Source organism: Cheilinus undulatus, linkage group 1, assembly GCF_018320785.1.
Source record: "Cheilinus undulatus linkage group 1, ASM1832078v1, whole genome shotgun sequence".
Taxonomy (NCBI): Eukaryota; Metazoa; Chordata; class Actinopteri; order Labriformes; family Labridae; genus Cheilinus; species Cheilinus undulatus.
The window spans coordinates 22,049,077-22,071,324 of record NC_054865.1 but is presented as its reverse complement, the minus strand read 5'-3'; the positions used below and the strand labels follow the sequence as shown (position 1 = coordinate 22,071,324).

Sequence of the window (22,248 nt, the reverse complement as noted above, 5' to 3'; positions counted from 1 at the left end):
TAGTTATTTTATGTCTTTCACCTCTGCTGCAGGGTAGGTGTGGGATGAGGCAATTAATAGCAAGCTGCAGAAACCACTCTTTTAAAAGTCTCCACATCAAAGATTTATTATGAGCATGTTAAACATTTGAAATTAAGATGGATGAGATTCTTTGTCGGTTTTATAGTTATTCAGGTACAGGATATACTGTTCTGTCCACAAGGACATACTCTTTGTACATAATCCTTTGGTATATAAAGTAATAAAATGATTACAAAATCGAATTGACTTGGTTTAACTGTGGTAAAACCTGCAGGATGCTTTAAATGAGACTAGAAGTGGCCACTGAAACGTTCCTAAATTGCATCTTGCATGGCTCATATCGTTAAAATTTCCATATCTAAAGCTCTTTTCCTCACTTGAGTGTTTGTAAATTTCACCCATGAAGTCTCACCACCTGTGTATTCCTATTACAACCACACACTTCACCGATGGCCTCCACTGCATCTGTTTTTTAAACACTACTCCTACAAAGGGTCCCAAGTTAATATTGAATACTTCATCGCTTTGTTTCCTCTTTGTTGTGCTTAATTCATGAATAAATGAATCTGATTTCCATACCAATTCAAAGTTTGAGGCAGAACTCTGTGGTATTGAATGATTTAATTAATGATTGGTGCAGTTGGTGGTTGGTAGCTGGATGTCTGCATTAATAATCAGATCTTTCTCTACTTCAGCCTCAAACCTCAGGCTAACAGAGCAGCAGATCTGCTCTGTGGAAACTCTGAGGTCTCTGCTCCTGATCGTGATCTCCTGACAACAGAGTTTTTGTATTCACCAATCTGGAAAGGGAGCTTGATTTCCCACTCACTGACACAAGCACTTCTTTTGATATTCAGTTTATTTGCAGTAATAGTTCAGTATGGTGTGAAGGGTGGTTAAAACTTGAAGGAGAAACACATTTTTTCGTGAATGTGAGGCAAGCCACATATGCCATGAAATTTAGAAAGCCGTAATACAACATCCTACCATAATAATTAAATGCAGTTGTAATTGATGTCCAGTGAGTATTTTGGCAACTTAAAGCAAAAAAGAGAGAATTTTCTGAACCAAAATAAACAAAATCCACAATTACAAATTGGTCTGCAAATTGGTCATTTGCAGATTTGTGCAAACATTTTTGGATATTTGTACAAATGTACAAATCTTATTTGCAAATCTTTGCATGCATTTACAGACCTGTATCCATAATTGCAGATTTGTGTACAGATCTGTGTAAGCCATTTGCAAACAGTTTTTCAACAGTAACAGCTCCATACAAGACTGTGTGTCTAATACTGACCTGCTGATGTGCAGGAAGGGAAAGGGTCAGCTGCTGGTCAGCTGCAGCTCACCACTAGTAAAAGCAGTAAGAGGTAAACCGCTTCTAGATTTTCAGATTAGCATAGGGTAAAATAAACTAAAGGTGGGTAAACAACTCATTCTGCCTTGGGTCTTGGGGGGCTCTGGTTTCTATAAATTATCTGCAAAAGATTATTTGCAACCAGGCCTGTGCTGCCGAGCAAACAATGTCTCAGTGCACTGCTGCTGTTTGAATTTATATAAGCCACTGTGAAGCTGATTAGGGTAAATTGGCTGTCTAAGGTTCAATTTTAAGAAGGGGGTTTACATGTAGAAGCAGTACATTTTTGGAAGGATTGAAGGAAAATAAGTTCATTTTTGTTGCTTTAATAAGTAATTTTTAAGCAGGTTTATTAAAATAGTTAGGATGGACCATAATTTGCAAACCTTGATGGGCCCCAGAAAGCTTTCCCCATTTTCCCCCCGTTATGAGCAGCCTTGGCTGTATGCTTTGTGAATTGGAGCACATGATGCACAATTTTGGGATCTTAAATTAGCCACTGTTTTCAGTGAATTCAATCCTATGTGCAAGAATGCCAGTTTACATTTTCAAGTAAGGCTAAAAATATTTGGCCAAATAACTAACAAGCAGTTTCAGGCCTGGTGTGGTCTGTTCTCTTATAACTTTAAAACAAAGAAAGCAGATAAAAAGTCTGGAGAATATAAGTGTTGAATTGGTGTTTTTCAGCTGTTTGACTTGAGCTATCACTATAAAGTCCAGGGGAATTAAATGTTCTTTAAAGTAAAATGAAAATTGTATCAATCTTCTTCGTGAACTGTTGACAATATAGCACATAAAAAAATTATAATGGCAGTATTAATATTATTGTTTGTTAGTTGAAAATATTTGTATTTATTAGCGTATTTATTAGCGAGTTCAGTTTCTTATTCCTGAGTCAAAGATATCATCAAAGATGAAGTTTTGATAGTCTTGTAGTATTTTAAAGTAATTTTCATGCTGTCTATATCACATTAAACTTGCCTCCTTGAGGAGATCGATAACGTGCAGCCCTCTGGCTGAATATTCGGCTCAATCCCTCGTGTCTGGCCAACAGCAGAGCTCCCTCTTGGAAACAAACTGTTAGATATCAATCTGTGGAGCTGAGTGCATTCCAGGATTTATTTCAAGTTGAAGTGATGCAATTCGTTTTTGTGGCTTACTCACCTACTTCAAGCCCGTCTTCTCCTCTTCTTTCTGCAGTTAGCAATTTCCTCTATAAACCCCTAGAGGAGCAGGTTGAACTGGTGGTGTTCAGAAGTTAGAATGTAGGTTCAATGTGTGGGTGGAGAAGGCCTCATAAGAGCAGCAAAGCACGCCAAGGAAAATTTGATTCACATGACTGTAAGAGGTTAAAGCAGCATATCTGTTTGTATTAAATCTGCCTCCTTTTTTGGACATTTCAGTTCCATTTTCATGTATGCAATATATGAGAATGCTTCCTTAAAGGTTCAGAAATTTAATTACTTGTTCTCTATTGCAACCATTTGTTCTACAGGTTTTATTCTTTCCATTAATTAGTCTGAAATCCAATTCCACAGAGTGCTACGGAGATCTTTAAACTGTGAGATTTGGCCTTAGCTGTTGGCTGCACATCCAGGGTCCAATATAATTTGTTAACAACCTTTAGCAGTGTGCAGCAGAGCTCATTTGTTGAACAGACACATCTCTGCCGCTCCTCTCCTCTCCTAGACTCGACACAGTCACACTCCACTGATGTTTGTCGTGAGTCTCTGAAAAGATTGTTTAAAGAAACATTTGAAAACTCATCTCGTTGTCCTCTCTGCAGTTTCACGGTCGCTGAGGTTCAGCCGCTGTGTGAGGGAGTTCATTTCTCGTGCGTCTCCTTTCAAGCATTTTTATACCGTCTCCTTCTCCAAATGAGTCCTTTGTCTGCTCAGAGACCAGCGCTAATGAGAGAGTTGCATTGCAGCATTTTAGAAGCCATTGCTCCTCCATTCATCAGTGGAGATTTGTGTTCAGCCGTCTTTTTCTTTCTCCTGAGCCACCCCTTTCTGCCCGCGCTCTCTCTCTACTCTCTGATTGATGATAACGAGGTTGTTGGCTAAAACCTGCTCTTATCGACCAAACAAAATGGCTCCCAGCTTCCTACGTGTGTATGTGTGTGCTCCCACACTCATGCTCATTTGAGTGTATTGTTCCTAACTCCGTTTTCTGTCACTGACTGAAACTGAGCACCACACTTGTGTTTGTGTGCCTTCATGTTAACCATTTATACTAGGTGTGTATCATTGTGTTTTTGCCTTGTGTGTTTCCTCACAATGAGACGGAGATGAAAGGGCGCTGATCCTGTGAGTCACCCGCTACCGCCTGCTTCTTAAATGGCCCTGAATAGAGCGTCACTGACACGGTGAGAGTTATCATCTCTGCTTAAGGCACGTGTGCAAATTAGATGTTTAAATAGCAACTTTATATGTCAAGAACCAGAAGGAGAGAGGCACTGACGCAAGCATACAAGTGACATGCAAATGTGCCTATTAGTGACAAGAGAGACAATTTAAAGATCACAAGAAAACCAGTTTGTCTATAATAAGGCACTAAAATGATAAAAAAGAGGACACATTCATGTGAGGTTTTTGCCACATTTCAGAAAATAATGCTTCACACATTAGGCATGAATATTTCCCACAGCCTCACAATATGATATGTATCACAATACTGAGGTCACGATACAGAGGCCTGACCATCACACAGACAGGGACTGTAATGACATTGCATTCAAATACAAGTACTTCATGTGGAGTTGCTCTTCTTGAAAGGACGTTCTCTCGTTGGTATAGAAAATGTTGCCACAAAGTTGGGAGCATTCCATTGTACATATGTCTTGGTATGCTGTAGCAATAAGATTGGCCTTCATTGGAGATAAGGAGCCTAGGATAAACCCTGAAAATCAGCCCCATATCATTATCCCTCCTCCACCAAACTTCACAGTTGGCACAATGCAGTCAGGCAGGTAAAGTTCTCTCAGCATGCTTCATCACTCCACAGAACACGTTTCCACTGTTTCACAGTCCAGTGTCGGTGCATTTTACACCACTCCATCCCACACTAGGCACTGGACTTGATGATGTGAGGCTTGCATGCAGCTGCTAAGCCATAGAAACCCATTCCATGAAGCTCCCACCGCACAGTTATTATGCTGACATTAATGCCAGTGTAAACTGCAACAACCTGTGTTTGGGGTGGGGCGCTTCAAATGTAGCCAGCAGAGGATGACAAATGACTTTTGCACATGGCTTTCTTTTCAATACATTAAATAATGAAAGTTGATTAGCTGCACCTATTTACAATTTTTTTTGCCATTTATCAAGGCTTTGCCAATGAGGTGGATTTCTATGTACCCCCTTTTCTTATCAGTACCACCAAAGCATGCTGAAACATTTTTTTGACTGCTCCTTCTACCACAAACTTCCAGTGCCCAAATCCTGTCCTGTACCAGAAGATGATACATTTCTATTTAATTTCACAGTGTGTGGTTGGGGAAATTGGAGCTGTAAGTATTTGGCAATGCTTGGAAAAGGTGTTAAATATAATGACTTATACTTCACAGTATTGATGATGCAATATACAGTGCTTAACAAAATTATTAGACCTCCCTAACCCTAACCAAAGTAAGGTTTATGCCACAGCTGCCCTAAATTAACAGCATTGGTAATTACCAAAATCATTTTTTTATGTTTCTGCAGTGGTTAATACACCAATATGTAGAAGCTTTTTAACCCAAATGATATTTTTAATGCTAAAATATAATGTTTATTGTTATCCATGAATTTTCAAATTTACTGATTTACAAAAAAACTGAAAAAATAGTAAAGCACATTAATATTTCTTGATTAATATGTCAAATGATAGTTATTTACTTGCATTCCTGAAGAGAAAAATTAGTTTTAGTGGTTGAATGTTATGCTTGATTAATTCTGACTTCTCAGAGAAACCCAGTGAGCCGGCTCAAATTTGGGTGAATTCAGTTTGAAATCCCTCATTCCTGTTCAAAATGGTAAGACGTGGTGAGCTCACTGAAAATGAAAGAGTCTGCATTAAAGCGCTTCATGATGCTGGATGGTCTTTGAGACAAATATGACAGGTGGTCTAATAAATTTGTTAAGCACTGTATGTGGCCTATGACCATGTGCGACTCAGTTTTGAAGAAAAGAGTGGCTATGTTGTCTAAAAGCATCCACCTGTTTGTTATGAAGAGGTCCAATGAATGTACATTGATATCTCTGTCTCTGCTCTGTAATACTAGTAAGTGTTGCATATTTAAATGGCCATAGACCATATTTTTGTAGCACCTCTGTACATTTTCCATGCACTGGCACTTCATACTGGCACCTTAATATGTGTCCACACTTACTTGCTGTGATGGACAGATTTGCACTGTACTTTTACAGCCATATAAAGCTATGGTAAAAGAGAAATCGATCATGCACAGATTAAACTGTCTGTCTTCTCTGCATATAAAAGGTTTGAATGCTCTCTATTTTTCTGGTCTAGAAACACAGCCTAGCTTTTGTAAGTCTAAAAATTCAGTTTGCCTGGCATCAGCCTTATTTGCATTTGATGCATTCAGGTGATCTTCTGTGTGGTGAACAACTGTGATGTGTCTGATTTGTGTTTTCCTTATTGTCTTAATAGTTTGACGTTAATGCTTAGAAAAGCTTTTCTCTTCTTTTCTTCATGTCTTTCATGTCGCCTCTCAGTGTGCATGAGTGATGTGTTGCTCTGTTCTGGCCAATTGTGACTGTCATGCAGTACAGCCCGTGTAAATGCTGCCAGATGGCTTTGTGTAATTTTAAATCGCTGACATCATGTCCCAAAACACAAAAATGTAGCCCAAAATGCTGCTTGGACAGACGGAAAATCAGCATATTGAGCATATATGAGCAAAATGAATTCATGTCTTGTTATCAAATAGTTCTTTAATTCCTTTTATAGATATTTAATGTAAAGCATGTCGAGATGAATGAAAAAATTCCCATCATACATTGTCCTCTTACTTTAACTTTCCTTCAGTCATGCCAACTCTCCTAAGAATGAGGCTGACTATTAGAAAAGCTTATTCTTTAAATTAAAAGGGGCTGCGACTTCTCAATTTGTGGGTCTTCCACTTATTAAAAGGCTCAAATTCCATGAAAACATTGTTCAGCTCCCCTTACTTATGGGAGAATTAACCATAGATATAATGCTTCTTATCCTCTTTAATTTCACTTCTTCATTTGATATCATTCTCTGTGTGGGCACAAAACATCAGTGTCACAGCCTCATAATTCTCTCCATTTCTGATCTGCTTTCCTCAACAATTCCCTCTTCTTTCTTTAATCCCAGTTACCTCAGTTGCAGCTCCCTCATGTCTAGTAAAACTTGTTTGTTGTTCAGAGTTTCACTTTGATTTAAATTTTGTTTGAGCAGAGGCAGCAATAACACAAACTGCTGTGGTCTGAGGAGGGATTGAAGTGAACTTTGATTTAAACAGTATGACAATATGCTTGTTTAAGTTGAGTTACAGTATGGTTGTAGATGGGCCCATCACTACAGGCTTTATCCTGGTATAAAAGCTGTAAAGGAGAATCGTTTTATTTATGCTCTAGCACTTGCCCTGTTAGTACCCTGTTAACTTCCTGACTTTCTTCACATTTACACTGTTTGACCTCTGTTTATTCTGTTTAACCCTGGTGTCAAAACTGTGGAGAACGCTCAAAACTCCAAGGTCAGTTTGGTTCTTATTGAGGTATATACATACAAGAGTAAATTGATCTATATAACCTGTACATGTAAGTCTGTCATTAATCGATAATACTTAATATGATATCAGTAGAACTGACATATTAACATGTTTTTGAAAATAATGTAAAGATACTAATTGTCTCACCTTCTCTGTGTGTGATCCTCTTACAAATCCATTCATTCATAACTCAAAATGATGGAAGTGATGGACGGATGGACGGACAGAGGGATGGGTAGACAGCTTATGTGGATGAATGGATAGATGATTGATGGAAGATGTATGATTTGATGGATGAATTGATGGATGGATGCATGGATTACTTGTGCAATTGGATCATATCTTTTCTTTAATAACTAAAAAAGATTGTTGGATGGATGGCAAATGGACAGATGGATGGATAGATGGATGGTTTAGATGATTAGATGGATGAGTTGTATGGATGGATGCATGCATGGATGGATGCATGGATGGATGGATGATAACTTGTGTGACTGGATGGATGGATGAATTGATGAATGGATAAGTTGTGTGGATGGATGGACGGATGGAAGGATACCTTGTGGGAAAGATATTTTACCCTACATGGTGTATTAGGTTTTCTGAATCACTTGAAACTCGAGTGTCTTATTTAGATGTCCCAAAATACCTGATATTATGCAAAGGTATTGTCTATTTTGTTGTTTTTTTGTGTGTTTATAAGAAAAAGTAAATCTTCCATGTGATTTCTTCTGTACAATGTTTCTTCTCAATTATCAGTTTCTGTAGTATATTTTTCAATGCTTACTCTTTCTCTAGTAACACACAGGATCAATGCATTGTATGTTTCTAAGTTTAATGCCACCAGAATCAATGACCTCACTTTCTTTCAAAAATGTATTTTTTGATGTGATTTACAAATAGTTTCAAAACACAGCATCAGTTTGAACTAACATCGAGTCATTTGTAGGGATTCTCTACTTACCATCCCTATATTTGAACTCTTCTTGGTTTCTTTTCTCATATATTCTATCACTTTACATTTTGTTGTTCTTTTATCATGATTGTAATACAGTTTTATTTGTTACTTTTATCCTTTTTGCCTTTCTTTTTTAAGTGACAAAAGTTATCTTTAATTTGATCTTTTTTGGGTTTCTTGGGTTTATTACGTATGTCTCCTCTTTCACATATTTAACATCTTTTTTTATTTTTTATATAAATTCCATGTGTGTGAAAATGCAATAAAAAGGGAATAAAAAACACAAAGGACATTAAAATGATATGAAAAACCTTTACAGAGTACATACTGAAAAACCAATCAGATTTGATCATGAAGTGCATTTTATAGCAGCAGAGGTTTAACAAGTGCTCTGTAATCAAGCATTACACCATTAAAGACAATAAAAGAAGAAGATTAATATAAAAGCAACAGAACAGTAAAACAGTGAAGGTTGTTAAGGCGACAAAGTTATTTCCACTGTTTAATGCATTAAGATATAAAAGTATAAACAATAAAAGCCACCTTAATGTATTGCAAAGCACTGGTTATAATAGAAAACTGCACACTGAAATGCCAATGTGTAGATGCTACCATACACTATTAAAGGATTGACAGCATTTTCATGAAAGTTAATGCACAAACATCATAAAACTAATGATGCAGCATCTATCAGAGCTGTGTTTCACATGCTAATGTCTCTATTCTCTCTCTCTCAGGGTCCCATTGAGAATGATGTTGTGATTCATGTGGCCCTCATAGCAGAGAGCCAGAGGTAATAAGAGTGTTTGTGTGTGTCTGGGTGTGCATGTGTGTCTCTAATGTGTTTCAGGTCATAAAGCATGCTTGTTTTCTGCCCCTCGCTTCCATTCAGCTCCCGCTTTTCTGCCATCATGCTGCGCTCATAAAGCTGGAGCTCAGGCTGACCTTTGCCATCGCCTGTCACTCCTCGAATTGTGTGCGTGGGTTCAGTTTAGTGTGATTGTGTGCATATACATGTGTAAGGGTGCGTGTGCGTGGATGTCAAACAGGGTCAAATGACTTTGTGAAGCTTGTTAACCTGTAGCTTCAATTATTGCTGCTGGAGAGTTCAGGACCATGCATCATGTTTGTCCCTGCGACACACTCACTGTCATTGTACTGTGCTGTTTAGAAAGAGCTAACACTTCATGACAGAGAAAGATTTACATCAGATGAGAGTCACATGACTTGTGATTTTCTGAACTTAATGTCAGATGATTAATAAACACTCTCTGTCAAAGTGGCAGCTTCAAGAGCCATAGACTCATAAAGCGGCAAGACTTTAGCTGATATTTTAAAGGTCAGCAGCTACAAAGTACACTTAGACATTGGTAATGAGTAAAAGGAAAAATGTTGTTCCTCATTTTAAGAAATGTGATCTGACATTCTCATATAAGTGCATTTTACATCAGGTAGAGAGGGCTTTCATCAAATTCAAAGGGCAACATCATGTTCATGTTAAATGTCTGAAATTCTAAATATAATGTTTTATTTGTGTCTCTTTGTGTGTTTTGTGCAGACTGCAGGTGTTTTTGAACACTTATGGCATTCAGACTCAAACACCTCAGCAGGTGGAGCCCATCCAGATCTGGCCTCAGAAGGAACTGGTTAAGGTAACACAAGCTAACTTTGTGAAATCATAAGTCTAGGTTACCGGTGCTACAGCTAGCTTTCATCTTCCTGTGCAGCACACATGCAAAAAACAATGATATATGTATGGTTGGGTAGGTTGAAGGGTATGGGGGGGAGTCTGTTCGAGGGTTGTCAACAACATTACAGAAGCTTTTCCAGTGAGTCTGGTTCTTAGATAAATTTTTGGGGTCTCTAAAGATGAAATCCACACCAGTAACTCAGACATCGAATGTCTTTTTATCACATTTTTTAAATCCATTTTTGATCATTCTTCCCCTTAGCCACTAATGCTAACCCCATATTGTTTTCCCAGAAATCTCTGTGACAGGCTGTCAAGCAGTGACAGGCTGCTCTGTCATCGAGTCATGCTGTGTCAAACTGTACATGTCTAAACACTTAGATCACGACCGATACAGCCTGAATAGCTCATAATGGAGATAAAGGGAGAAAGAGAGCCTGTGATGTGTCCCTTAACCCTACACTCAGTACCTGATGATGACAAAGTGAACACAGAATTTTAGAAATATTTGCAAATGTATGAAAAATAAACTTAGGTATCACATTGACTTAAGTATTTAGACCCTTTGCATCAACAGTTTTTAGCTCAGGTTCTTCTGATTTCTCTGGATCTTTGCTGAGATGTTTCTACATCTTGATTGGAGTCCATCTGTGGCACATTAAATTGATTGGACATGATTTAGTAAGGCACACATCTCTCTATAGAAGGCATCACAGCTGACAATCCATATCATATTATGAATGATAAAATTGCTATAGGTTTTGTTACGCTCTTACTAATGTTTAATTAGACAAGCTTGATAATGTTAACAGCTTACAGGTGAGCAGAGTTACACATTGTTTGTCCAACCTTTGGCTTTTTATTTTTCTTATCTCCTTCATATTTTATAGAATTCTTACAACAACCCCATCAGTTAAGATATATAGAGATGTGCAGACCTGCTCTCTGATTTGTGACTGGACAATCCCTGATCAACGGGAAGGCTTTCACCAGACTCAATGAAGCCTGAAAACTTCAAATTTACTGCAGCTACTGATATCTCAGAAAAACTCAGCCCAGTCAGTCCATCTGCTTGTCTCTCCAGGATTTCCTGCTTGTAAGATTTTCCTCCTGATGGCCCATCAGTCACAGGAAGTCGAGGTGATTGATCAGCTAAACAGCAATTGTTCATGTTGATTGATTAATGTCAGGATGCAGCTGTCTTGGTCTCACTTTGGCAAATTGGAGATACACGCAGCTGAGTGTCCTTCAATATTCTTAGGCGATAAAAGATATCCCACATGTTGACCTGTGATATTCAGGATGTTCTAGACTCACATCCTTTGTTACCTTATCAACAGTTTCCCTCCTGCATTTCAGTCCTGAGCGGTCAAAACAAGCTAGTGTGCTGTTGGGATTTAGAAGCTTCCAAAGAGAATATAAACGGGCTGTAAGCTGCAGATGGAGGAAAATCTAAGCTACTTAAATAAAGACAAACCAGCCAAGCAAATTCAGCTCAGAGTTGAAAACAGCTTGTTTAAGATCTTTGAGGATACGTGACTGCTTTTTAATGAGCTGAGGTGTCTGCATTATGATACTCACTCCTCCTATAGCAAATAAAGGAAAGATGCGCTAAAAATTCTTCCATGCCTTGTACAAACATTTTCAATATTTATTTTAAAGGTCAGCAGCTACAAAGTACACTATTTATTTATTTTTTAGCTATTTATTTTTTACACACACACACACACACACACTATAGAGACAGAGAGTATTTTAGTCCCAACTAACTGGAGAAGAAAAAACATATTTTTCCTCTGACTTTTTGTTGCACAAAGGGTTGTTTTGTCTAGCAGAAGACAATAAAATACAAAATGATCCCAACATCTGTGACCAGTTCATCAAGAACTCTAGCCTCTGCACATGGTCTGCACAGTCAGTCCAAAAGTCAAAAGTCATCTGCAACTAATGTAATCAAACATTTCCCATTATTACCCTTCACTTATTCCCAATTTCTTGTAATTTCTTGTTTACATTTTGCTACGTTATTTTGTATTAAAAAGCTCTATACAAATGTGTTGTGTGACATCGCTCATCTGGGCTTTAGACTGAGGCTTTTTAAATTCCTGCCTGCTGCCGTTTCTCTGTGAGTTTTTTTTTTCCCTTTATTTTTCTTGACTATTTCACCATGTTTGGGACATTAAAAGTAGATTAACAATTAGGAATGTTTTAGTTTCTGCACTTTAAATGCTCAGCGTAGTCATAAACAGCTCAAAACATAGTGTTTCCTTATGTGGAACCCCCTTCTTGCCCCTCTTTGGGAGTTCTCTGCTGGGTGTGACATCATCTGCAAACAACCTAGATTGTTGTTAAAGAAATAAAAGCAGGTTCGTATTCAAACAGGAAGTCGATTCTCCTGAGTTTAAGACGGTAATGGTGGTAATAATAGATTTCAAAAAGCCACATAAATGAATTTTTATTATAATTCAAACTTTGACAACCCTACTTTGTACTTTATTTATATGCAATTATATTTATTTTTATGCGATGAAATATAATATCATTTCTCTTGGAAGTGTAGTTAACCCTCTGAGACCGTGATGTTAACTTTTTTTTCCCCGTATAGCCTGCTGATGTGTTGTTCTAAGGATGCCTTTGTAGCTCTTACAGGAGCTTTTGTAGCAAGCCTGCAACTTGCGTGATTTTCTTGGTCATTTAGAATTAAATCCACACCAATAACTCAGAATTTAACGTTTTTAATCCATTTTGGATCATGCTTGCCAATGCTAGCTCAGCATTAGCCAACATATTGTGTGTCCCTTTGCCAAACTGCAGGTGTCTGCAGATCATGACAGAGATGGCCCGAATTTCTTTTAGAGGGAACGAGAGGCAGAGAGCCTGTGATGTGGCCCTCTGTGTGACTGGAGACAGGAACTTCTTAAAATAATGGCGCAAATAGAGCTAACACAAAGAAACACAAGGACTTTTTGTAAATATGTGAATATTTGATGACTTTTTATCATAGAATGATTATTTTTCCACTTTTTGGTACCCTAGAAATGGGATAGTTGATATTTTACAAGCATTTTAAGACAATAAGTCAATGCTTTTATTTTGTTATAAAAGGGCAACACATGATTTTTTTCTAGTTCTTTTCATTTTTAGTTCATTTTTATGTAGGAAAAGAAAGCATTTAAAATTGTAATTCCAGTTGGATTTTTTTAAATCTGAGATTTTATTTATTTATCTCACCCAGCCCTGATTATTCTAATATGGACAACACAGCTGGTTCTACTGAAGCAGTTTATGTCCAGCAGCTCTTAGATTCACATCAACATTGATCATCATGATAACGGATGTGAGACTTATATTAGAAGTTGAAGTCAGGCAGGTCCACAGCTGTAGGATGTCTATAGCAATGATCCACAACGTAAGACAAAAGAGCTCATGAACCCACAGGAAGGTACGTATATGATTTGTGACTCAAATGTAACATAAAGATTTACGATTGGTACAATGAATTAAAAAAAAAAAAAAAGAAAAATCCGCCAGGAAATCTTCTTCCCCAAATCCCCTCAGACCCTTTTCAGATGTTCTGAAGTTGAACTGTAACAAAAGTAAAGCTATAGTGCACAAATATATAATAGAAACATAAGTGGCTGGCTTTCAGTTACAGGAAAAAGGATTTTTAAGTCTTTAGATCCTTTGTGAGAATTGCGCCCATCACTATATCTACTGTTTCCCTCCTGTCCACTCTGCGTCTTTCATCTGCAGCAGATTACACCATGTGCTCTGTCATCTCTGTGACACCACCCACTACCTCCTCTCCAAACTTCTGTTTCACTCCCATTGTGTCCGTCAGTCAAACAGCGCTCTCCTCTACATGCTGTCCCTCATCGGCATGTGTAATGTTTGAAGTCTTCTCTCTCTCCTTTGTCATTCCTGTCTATCAAACCCCAGCCCCTTCTCCAGCCTCTGATCCTCGTCTGTCATGTCTGTCATGTGGCAACTATTCTTCATGCCACCTTCTACAAAACAACAAATTTTTTTTCTATCTAGTCATCACTCTAGGATCTGAAGATGTCCCCTTTCCTGCTCTCTCCCTCTCATCCATTCCTCTAACCCCACTATCCCCTCTGGGCCTCCGTCCTGCCCGCCCCCATTATGTCCAAACAACTCTCCCCTCCAGGTTCATCATCTGCCTTTGAACTGTCATACCTGCAACTTTCCCCTCCTCTCCTCTCTCTCACCTCTTTCTGCAGCACGGTACTCAGCCTCAGATGGATGTGCAGTTGTGAGTCAGAACGGGCGCTGTGCTGAATATTAAATCTGAAAGCTCAGACAGACGTTTCTTCCTCGACAGAATCTGTTTATCTCAGAGTCACCACCATCACCGCTGCTGCAGGCTGCATTTGCTCACCTCACCTCGCCCCTCGTAGCCGTTTGATTGTGTTGACAACAGCTGCCTGATGATGGGAGAGTGGCAATTACATTTTGCAATGTGTTATTCCCACCCGTACAGCCTGAAGCTTATCCCCTCGCAAATCACAGCTCTGTCCAAAAATAGCCTCCCTTTTAAAGCCTCTGTCTCTCTTTCACATCTCATGGTTGATGTCGATGACATTTTGTGTTTTTTGACACTCTCATTCTCCCACTCCCATTTAAAGGCACACCTGGAGTCATCTAAAGGAGGTCCTTGAGGCAAGCTTAGAGAAAGATTGCAAACCTTGGAAAACTTTAAAGAAAATGATTACATCCAGTACTTGGTGGTATCCATTTTTAATACCATCAAGCCTTCTTCAAATTTTACCAGTGTGTATGGTATTCCATACAGGTGTTTAATTCTACAATATACAATCACTTTTTGGGAATATTGGGGCATTTTTTATATATTTTTGAAAGTTTCATTGAAAGGTCTTTGCAGGGAATGTTTTGAGTATTTTCATGGGAATTTGAAATATTTTTGGGTGTTTGTGTTTGAGTTTGTTTGGAAATTTTCAGGCACTTTTGTGTTGGAAACTGCATTTGTAATTTTAGCATTTTTTTAAAAAATATTTCTGGGGGAATTTGCTTTATAATTTTTAGGTATTCTCAAGAAATCTTTGGAAATTGAATTTTTATTTTTGGAAACTTGGTGGGAATTTGGAGGGGGCTGTCTTTTAATTTCTAGAATTTTATGGAAATTTCAGGGATTTTGACAGGATGTTTGTTGAAATTTCCCTTCACTTTCATGTAATCTTTGGTTAACTATTTTTACATTTTTTGGAATTTGCTTTGAGACACCAGGGGGAATCTGCTTTAAATTTAGGGGAATTCTTTGATATTTTGTGAGAAATTTGTTTTGCAAATTTTCAAAAATTTTCATGGATATTTTTTGGCCTGAGTAGTTCAAAGACAAGGCTGAGCTCTCAAACTTATCAGGTCCTAATAATCCCAAATAGTGTGAGAAACTAAAAAATGCATTCAAACAAAAGCTCAGGTCTCAGGAGGCTATACATTATTAATTTGCATGTTGTGCTACACGGCTAGCTCCATCCGGCCATGAGTTCACATTACGGAAAGCTTATAAAAAGCTACAGACTACTTTAGAGCTTAAAATAACCAAAAAGTACCCATTAACTTCAAATACATTAACATAAAAGGGGTTTAAGATCAGTTTAAATGTTTTCAAAACTGTTGATGCTTCCTGCTGCAGCTCTTAGCATTTATGATTATTAATAAACTTCTACATTCCTCATCATTGATCTCCACAAAGAAAGAAGAATTAACTTGTTTTTAAATTACATACAGAAATGTGATCCAGTTCTAGTAAAACTGACATTATGCTAAAGCTACCTCTGAGCTAATCACTGTACTGGAGGCAGCCATTGCAAATGGCTTTGGGTACAACTAAACTTCACCCATAGCTACCTCCTCGTTCTCCTCAAATGATGCTGATTGGTCTGATCAGTGCTTCAACTTTATTTAACACTTGGTATACATATAAACATTTGTGTATCCTTTGTATACATTGTCCTAATATGCTACCAGGATTTAAATCAGTTCAACCAGCCAATCAAACTGGACACAAAACAGAAAAGTAAAGCAGCAGAAAAGTTTAACAACACCATAAGTTTTAAATTCAGTCTGCATCTATGAGAAGGCAAGATCATGAACACTGAAGTGTTGATATATTTTTAAGATTTTCCCTGAGAACTCTGAGTTAATGAAAAATGTCTTGAATGTTACTCTCTAGCTGTGTCCTGTAAGCAAGTTAAACCAAAATGAACAGACCTCAGGCACATAAAAATGTAGCAGGAAGTTGCTCTTACATTCATTGCAGGTTGCTTTGGACTGACAAAAAGTACTTTGGATGCTTCAGTAGAAAGCCATTTTATTTAAAGCATCACATTTCACAGATGACTGATGTTCTTCATTTTCTATGTTCTTCTAGAATGAAGTGTTACTGTGGTGACAGTCATAATAGACTAAATCAAAGTCTTCCCTGTACTTTTTCTGAAGGTATCCCTGCCAACCAGAGTCCAAAGATTACGTTCAAAATCTACAGTTCTTGTTGTGAGCAAAAATAAAATCTATATTTAATGTGAGGTTTTAACATGAGGATGGCCAGTTAGCTGGCTATCGACCAAGGCTTCCCTCTTCTTAATTTAAAAATTCCCTCTCTGTATCACTCTACATCCTTCTCAGCTCAACCAGAAAATGCTGTGTAGGAGCATTTAACATGATTGCAGCTCCTGAAGATGCCAACTCAATTTGATTATCTGCAAGTTTCAAAAGCCATGAGACTTTTAGGACATGGAGTTTGCCTCATATCCCTCACTCAAAGCAACAACATGTAACTTTTCCAACTAAAATACAAGTTTTCTGAGTTAACTTAATAGTACAGAAACTTTAAACAGGGAGGATTGCCTGGACTCCATTTCCACAGAGGCCTCCTTTACCTGCTTTTGGCACTATGTAACTGGCACTGGGCAGTGAGTTCTCTTCACTGAAGGTTCCCAAGAGCACAGTGGCCTCCATAATTCTCAAATGGGAGAAGTTTGGCACAGCCAGGACACTTCCAAGAGATGGTTGCCCGGCCAAACTGAGCAACTATGGGGAGAAGGGGCTAAGTAAAAGAGGTGACAAAGAACCTGATAGTCACTGACTAAGATCCAGAGATCCTGTGTGGGGATGGGACAAAGATCCAGAAGGACAACCATCACTGCAGCCCTCCACTGATCTAGGCTTTATGGCAGGGTGGCTGGATGGAAGCCTCTCAGTGCACGTGAAAGCTTGCCTGGCTTTCACATGCATTTTTTTTTCTTGTAAATGTAGATTAATAAGAATAAATTGTTTTTTTGTTTTTTTTTTCCAACTATAGCATCCGGCCTCAACATAACAAGACTGAAAAAAGTAAAGGGGAGAATACTTTCTGAATGAACTGTAGCCACTCAACCAGACAGTTGAATTCACATGCATGCAAACAGTTTGCATACAACAGGCAGTAGATACTAGCAGAGTTACGTATATTTCTGATTGCACAAAATCCTGTAATATTATTGTAACTTATCAGTCAACATGGTACTTTGGCTTCTCACAATGCCGTTGGTGGCTTTGCCTTCCTCTGAGTGTTACTTAATTGTGTGTTATCTATGAGGGGTAGGGGTATGTTGTTTTAAAGTTCCTGTAAAGTGATAAAAAAAAGTCTTTATTTTAGGTTTGTTGTATGACAGATCACTGTGTTATAAACCACCAGGCCAAATTTCAGTCATGAAAAACATCTCTTTTGTAAAATTAAACTTCAAAATCATGAAAAATGAAGCAGTAATATATATTCAGCTTCACTAGGATTGTGTAGGCATGTCCATTGAGTGAGCTAAAGCTACACCCTCTCATGAGAAATATAATCCTCTCAAATAAAAACAATGTTTCTGGTCAGAATGCAGCTGCATGGCTCTGTGCCAGAGCAGAGAAACTAAAACTGGGTATTAAATTTACTGTTTTCTGGTACAAATCTCTCTGTTATAGAAGTTTTACTTCTATAACAGAGAGATTTGGGAACTTTACCTCACAATGAACAAAAACATATTATGTAATTGGCCTGTTAACTTTATCTGGAGGTAGTGACATCAGCTAACAACAGACTGTACTGAGATGAACTGCTCAATGATTTTATATATTGTTGTAGCGTTTAGGGGGGCGGGGTAATTGCCCATCAAGAGTTTGATGTCATGGGCTCCTTTGCCCTGTCCAAATTAAGTAAAGCCAGGAAAGAGGTGAACAACTTTCTTACAGTCTAGTTCAGTAACACATAGATCTCAGCACTTTCACATTCACAGCAACCATATTCCAGCAGACACAAAGTTTGGATTTCACTTGTATGTATGGATATTGTAAGTATGGGTTTCCTCACAGTCAGAATAATTACAAGAACCAACATGAACTTCTACAGTCATATAAGCATAACAGCATTGTTTAAATGTGTGAACATGTGCCAATATTATGAATATGTTTATCTGATTGTTGCGCACATGCTTTAAGAAACTGAGAGTTTAATCTTAAACTCAAAAAGCTGATGGCAGCACAATCAATATGCTTTTCAGCTTTTTGGCAAGTTGCTGTATCCTTACCTCTGAGCTTACTCTAAGTCCCTTTATGTGACAAACTCTTCTGTGAAACTAAATCTGTAATGCAAGCTTCTGTGACACCACACTTATATTTACATTATATGGGACAGCAGCTGTGAAATGTGCAGAAGCCCACTCCTGCCTGAGCTCCTGTCAAATGGTGAAACTCCCCTATAGTGACTTTAAAGTTTTGCAGCCCGTTTGTTAAAATTCTGAAGCTCCTGCAGAAAATACAAAATCTAACTTTTAAATACAGATTTTACTATCTCTGCCACCTGTCAGGCTTATTGTTTGTGCTGCGGTCAGAGGGAATGTGAGCAAATGAAAGGATGCTTTGATAGGCTGCCTGTATGTTGTCCTTCTTCATTGGTATTCTGCACAGAGGAAGAGTTGGGTGCAGAGGTTCCTCCAACCTCCCTCGGCTTTTACTCTCCAGGTCTCATCTTTAGCTGTCAGGGCTGTGATTTGCTATGCCACTTACTCTCAATTAACATTTCTCTTTTTGATACAAACACTCTGCTTTTCCTTTTTAAGTGTTATTTATTTTAATTGGTCCAACCCTGTTGCATTCAGCTCAGCTTTTTTGAAACAGTGAGGAATTTGACTGGAGTAGCAGAGCACCACCTTTTGGATGATGCTGTGAACTGCACTTGGTTTGAGATGGAGGAATGCGGCATGCAGGGCTTGATAGGCAGATTTCCTGCAGAGAGTGTGTGGGTGTGCTGATGCTGTTTCATGATACGACGGATTGGGAGCCATTTAAATTTAGAATTTACAGGCTGTGACAAAGGGAATTAGTGCTCGATCCCATTTTCAGACACATCAGAATTGCAACTCACGCAGGTACAAAACAGTGCACATGTGGTAGTGAGTGTCACAGCACAGGGCTCGGTGCAAGCAGAGCACAGAAATCAATGTCCATCTTTTTTCCTCTCTCCATCTTTGCATCATGGCGTTTTTGACAGCAGGTGACACAGCAGTGAAAAGCTTTTATCTGAAGCACAAAAGAAATGTCGTGGAAACTGATCGGCTGGAGTGCCTGCTTTCTCCTCGCTCCAGTCTCTAAATGCATTTCAGAGATGGCTGCGAGGGAGGCCATGACCTATCCCTCTGCTTTGTTTTTGACTGACTGAGGAGCGCTTTGATCTATAACTCAGTAATCACTGCAGCTTCTGCCACATAATCAGGAGTCCTTTTTTTTTAGGTTCTAGCTCTTTATAGGTTCTTGTGCATCAACAGTATAAGAGCCTGCAAAATAACAAAATGAAACAGAAGCTGCATCTCTTCTGTAGGAACTGTTTCCCAGGTATAGCATCTTAATAAGGTACATGTTTTTACTTTACAGGAACAAAGGTCTGAATCAAAGAGCGTAGATTAAGATGGACAGTGCAACAGCTGCTTAGAAGTGAAGCCAAAATACTTATAGCTCTCCCTTCTGATAGATGCTGCCTCCTCCACATTTAAGGGTTGGTTCTGCATTTTTGAAGTGAGGTTGTATGAGTGCCTATTAAAAGTATTAACCCCCTTGGAAGTTTTGCCCTGTTAGTGATTTTATAGATCCATCACAGTCAATATAATTTGGCTATTTGACTGATCTAAGCCAACAGAGGTTTCACAATTAGTGAAATTGGGATCACCTCAGTGCAGTGAATGTGTCTCGAGTGATTGTAGTATAAAGACACCTGTGTCTGGAAGGTCCAGTCACTGGTTAATCAGTATTCCCGGCTACCATTACACCATGAAGACAAAAGAACACTCTAAGCAACTCAGAGGAAAGGTTATTGAAAAGTCTAAGTCAGAAGAGGGAAACAAAAACATTTCCAAGGCACTGAACATCCCCCAGAGTTCATCTAAATCATTCATCTAGAAATGGAAGGAATGTGGGACATGTATAAATCTGCCTAGATCAGGCCGTCCTCACAAACTGAGTGACCATGAAAGAAAGACTAGTGAGAGAGAGACGACCAAGACGCCTATGACGACTCTGGAGTTACAAGCTTCAGCAGCTGAGATGGGAGAGACTCTGCATAGAACACCTGTTGCCTGGTTTCTTCACCAGAGAAAGCTTTATGAGAGAGTGGCACTGTTGAAGAAAGCTAGATAAATCTTAATTAGAGTTTGCCTAAAGGCATGTGGGAGAATCCAATGTGAAGTGGAAGAAAGTTGCATGGTGGTGGCAGCATCATGCTGTGGGGTTACTTCTCACCAGGTGACCATGGAAGGGAAGGCTTGTAAGGCGTGGAAGGGAAAGGGATAAAATGAATACGGTAAAATATAGAAAAATCCTGTAAGACAATTTTATTCAGACTGCAAGAGAACTAGGGAGAAGATTTATATTCCAGCAAGACAATGAGCCAAAGCATACAGCACAGAAAAAGACAACAAGGCAAATGTTCTGGAGTGGCCAAGTCAAAGCCCAAGCTTTCCACACAGACTCAGTGCTGTGATTGCAGCCAAAGATGCCTCTACTACATGTAGACTTGAAGGAGGTGAATATTTATGCCATTATTGCTGTATCCCAGTTTGCAATAATCATTAGCCAAAAAATCTTGAATGATATTTGTAAAATTAGCTAGATTAGATGGCGCAAAAAACCCCATGATGGCTTCAATGGCTGTACTCTGGCAGCTGCTCCTGAAAGGGGCCAAACTAACTGGCATTTCGCTAAACACCTACTATTGACAACCTCCTCTCCAAAAATACCAACTACTTAAAATAGCTGGGACATGGGAAAACCCTTTAGATACACATCAAATCCTTTTGGCAAGCCAGGATTCTGTTTATGTTATTGGTATTAATTTGTTATTTGATACAGTGAAGACCAGATGTGGCATCATGGTCAACAGCTCTGTTGACAAATGTACCACCATACAGTGAGCTTATCCAGATTAGCCAAACAGAAGAGGAAGGCAAGAGAAATCTTTCTTGAAGGTAAAAAATACAGTCATTGAGCTTATCGGAAGCACAAGTGCTTGCTTCTAAACTGACAAGAGAATCTCTTCTGATGAAGGATTTATCCTTCTGAGGTAACTGACATTTTATTGGTAGGTCACATCTGTGCTTTGGTTAGCGTTTGGTTGGCAGGCTGGCAGGCATGGCATTAGTTTTCCATTTCCAAGCAGCTAGCTCTAGTCTGTGCACAGCTTGGCTCCAACTTACATCATTGGTGGAGTTAGTCAGTGCCCGTCATAAGAGTATTTAGGCTTCACCTTTGTACAGCAGAAGGAACAAAGATGTTTTGTGCTGAGAGGACTGTTTCACTGTGCCAAATGTAATACTTCCAGAAAGTACAAGACCTTTTGGAATTGGACCAAACATTTCCTTTTGGTCAAGCACTAGAAACACGTAGAAGTAGCTTTCACATGTCTGTAAACTAACCATCAGGAGTCTAGACCTTATGAAAAAGCAGACAACTCCAGGCCAAAACAGTTTTTAAGGTACTGTAGGTGGAAAGTGGCCAGTTGTGGTTTTTCAAGCTTGTAACAAAGTTTAAGTGTGTAAAATGGCTAAAGCTAAATTGGACCTGTATGGGTTATACCTCCTCGACATCTCTGACACCACAGAATTTATGTCTGCCAATTAAGTTTAAAACTTGGCCTCAGGCACTCCGAACAGACAAACTTTGCCCAAGATGAGCATTCATATCAAGCCCTCTCCTAGCCTCTGTGCTCTGGACATCCAGCACTGCTGATGTTCACATTTCTCAGCTCATAAAGTTACTTTATATTCAAGATTAGACTTGACTCAGGTTTTTCACCTTGAGACTACCGGACCAGGCTGAGTCTAGAGACTTCTGACGGGATTAAACTACAATATTTCTGCCTTAGAGATGCAGAGAGTCTAGTTAGCAGTGTGAGGGCAGATCCTCCAAGCTTAAAAATAAGCTACCTC

General features: G+C 38.7%; 1 protein-coding gene across 3 annotated transcripts in view; it reads left to right on the top strand.

Moving 5' to 3' along the window:
- The window catches only part of phkb (phosphorylase kinase, beta), a 214,708-nt gene that overhangs the window by 152,003 nt on the left and 40,457 nt on the right, over positions 1-22,248 (top strand). For all 3 annotated transcript variants that reach the window (XM_041794257.1, XM_041794242.1, XM_041794249.1), the window contains 2 exons: positions 8,817-8,872; positions 9,638-9,731. In XM_041794257.1, coding sequence (XP_041650191.1) covers positions 8,817-8,872; positions 9,638-9,731 — 150 coding nt within the window. The remainder of the gene's footprint in view (positions 1-8,816; positions 8,873-9,637; positions 9,732-22,248) is intronic.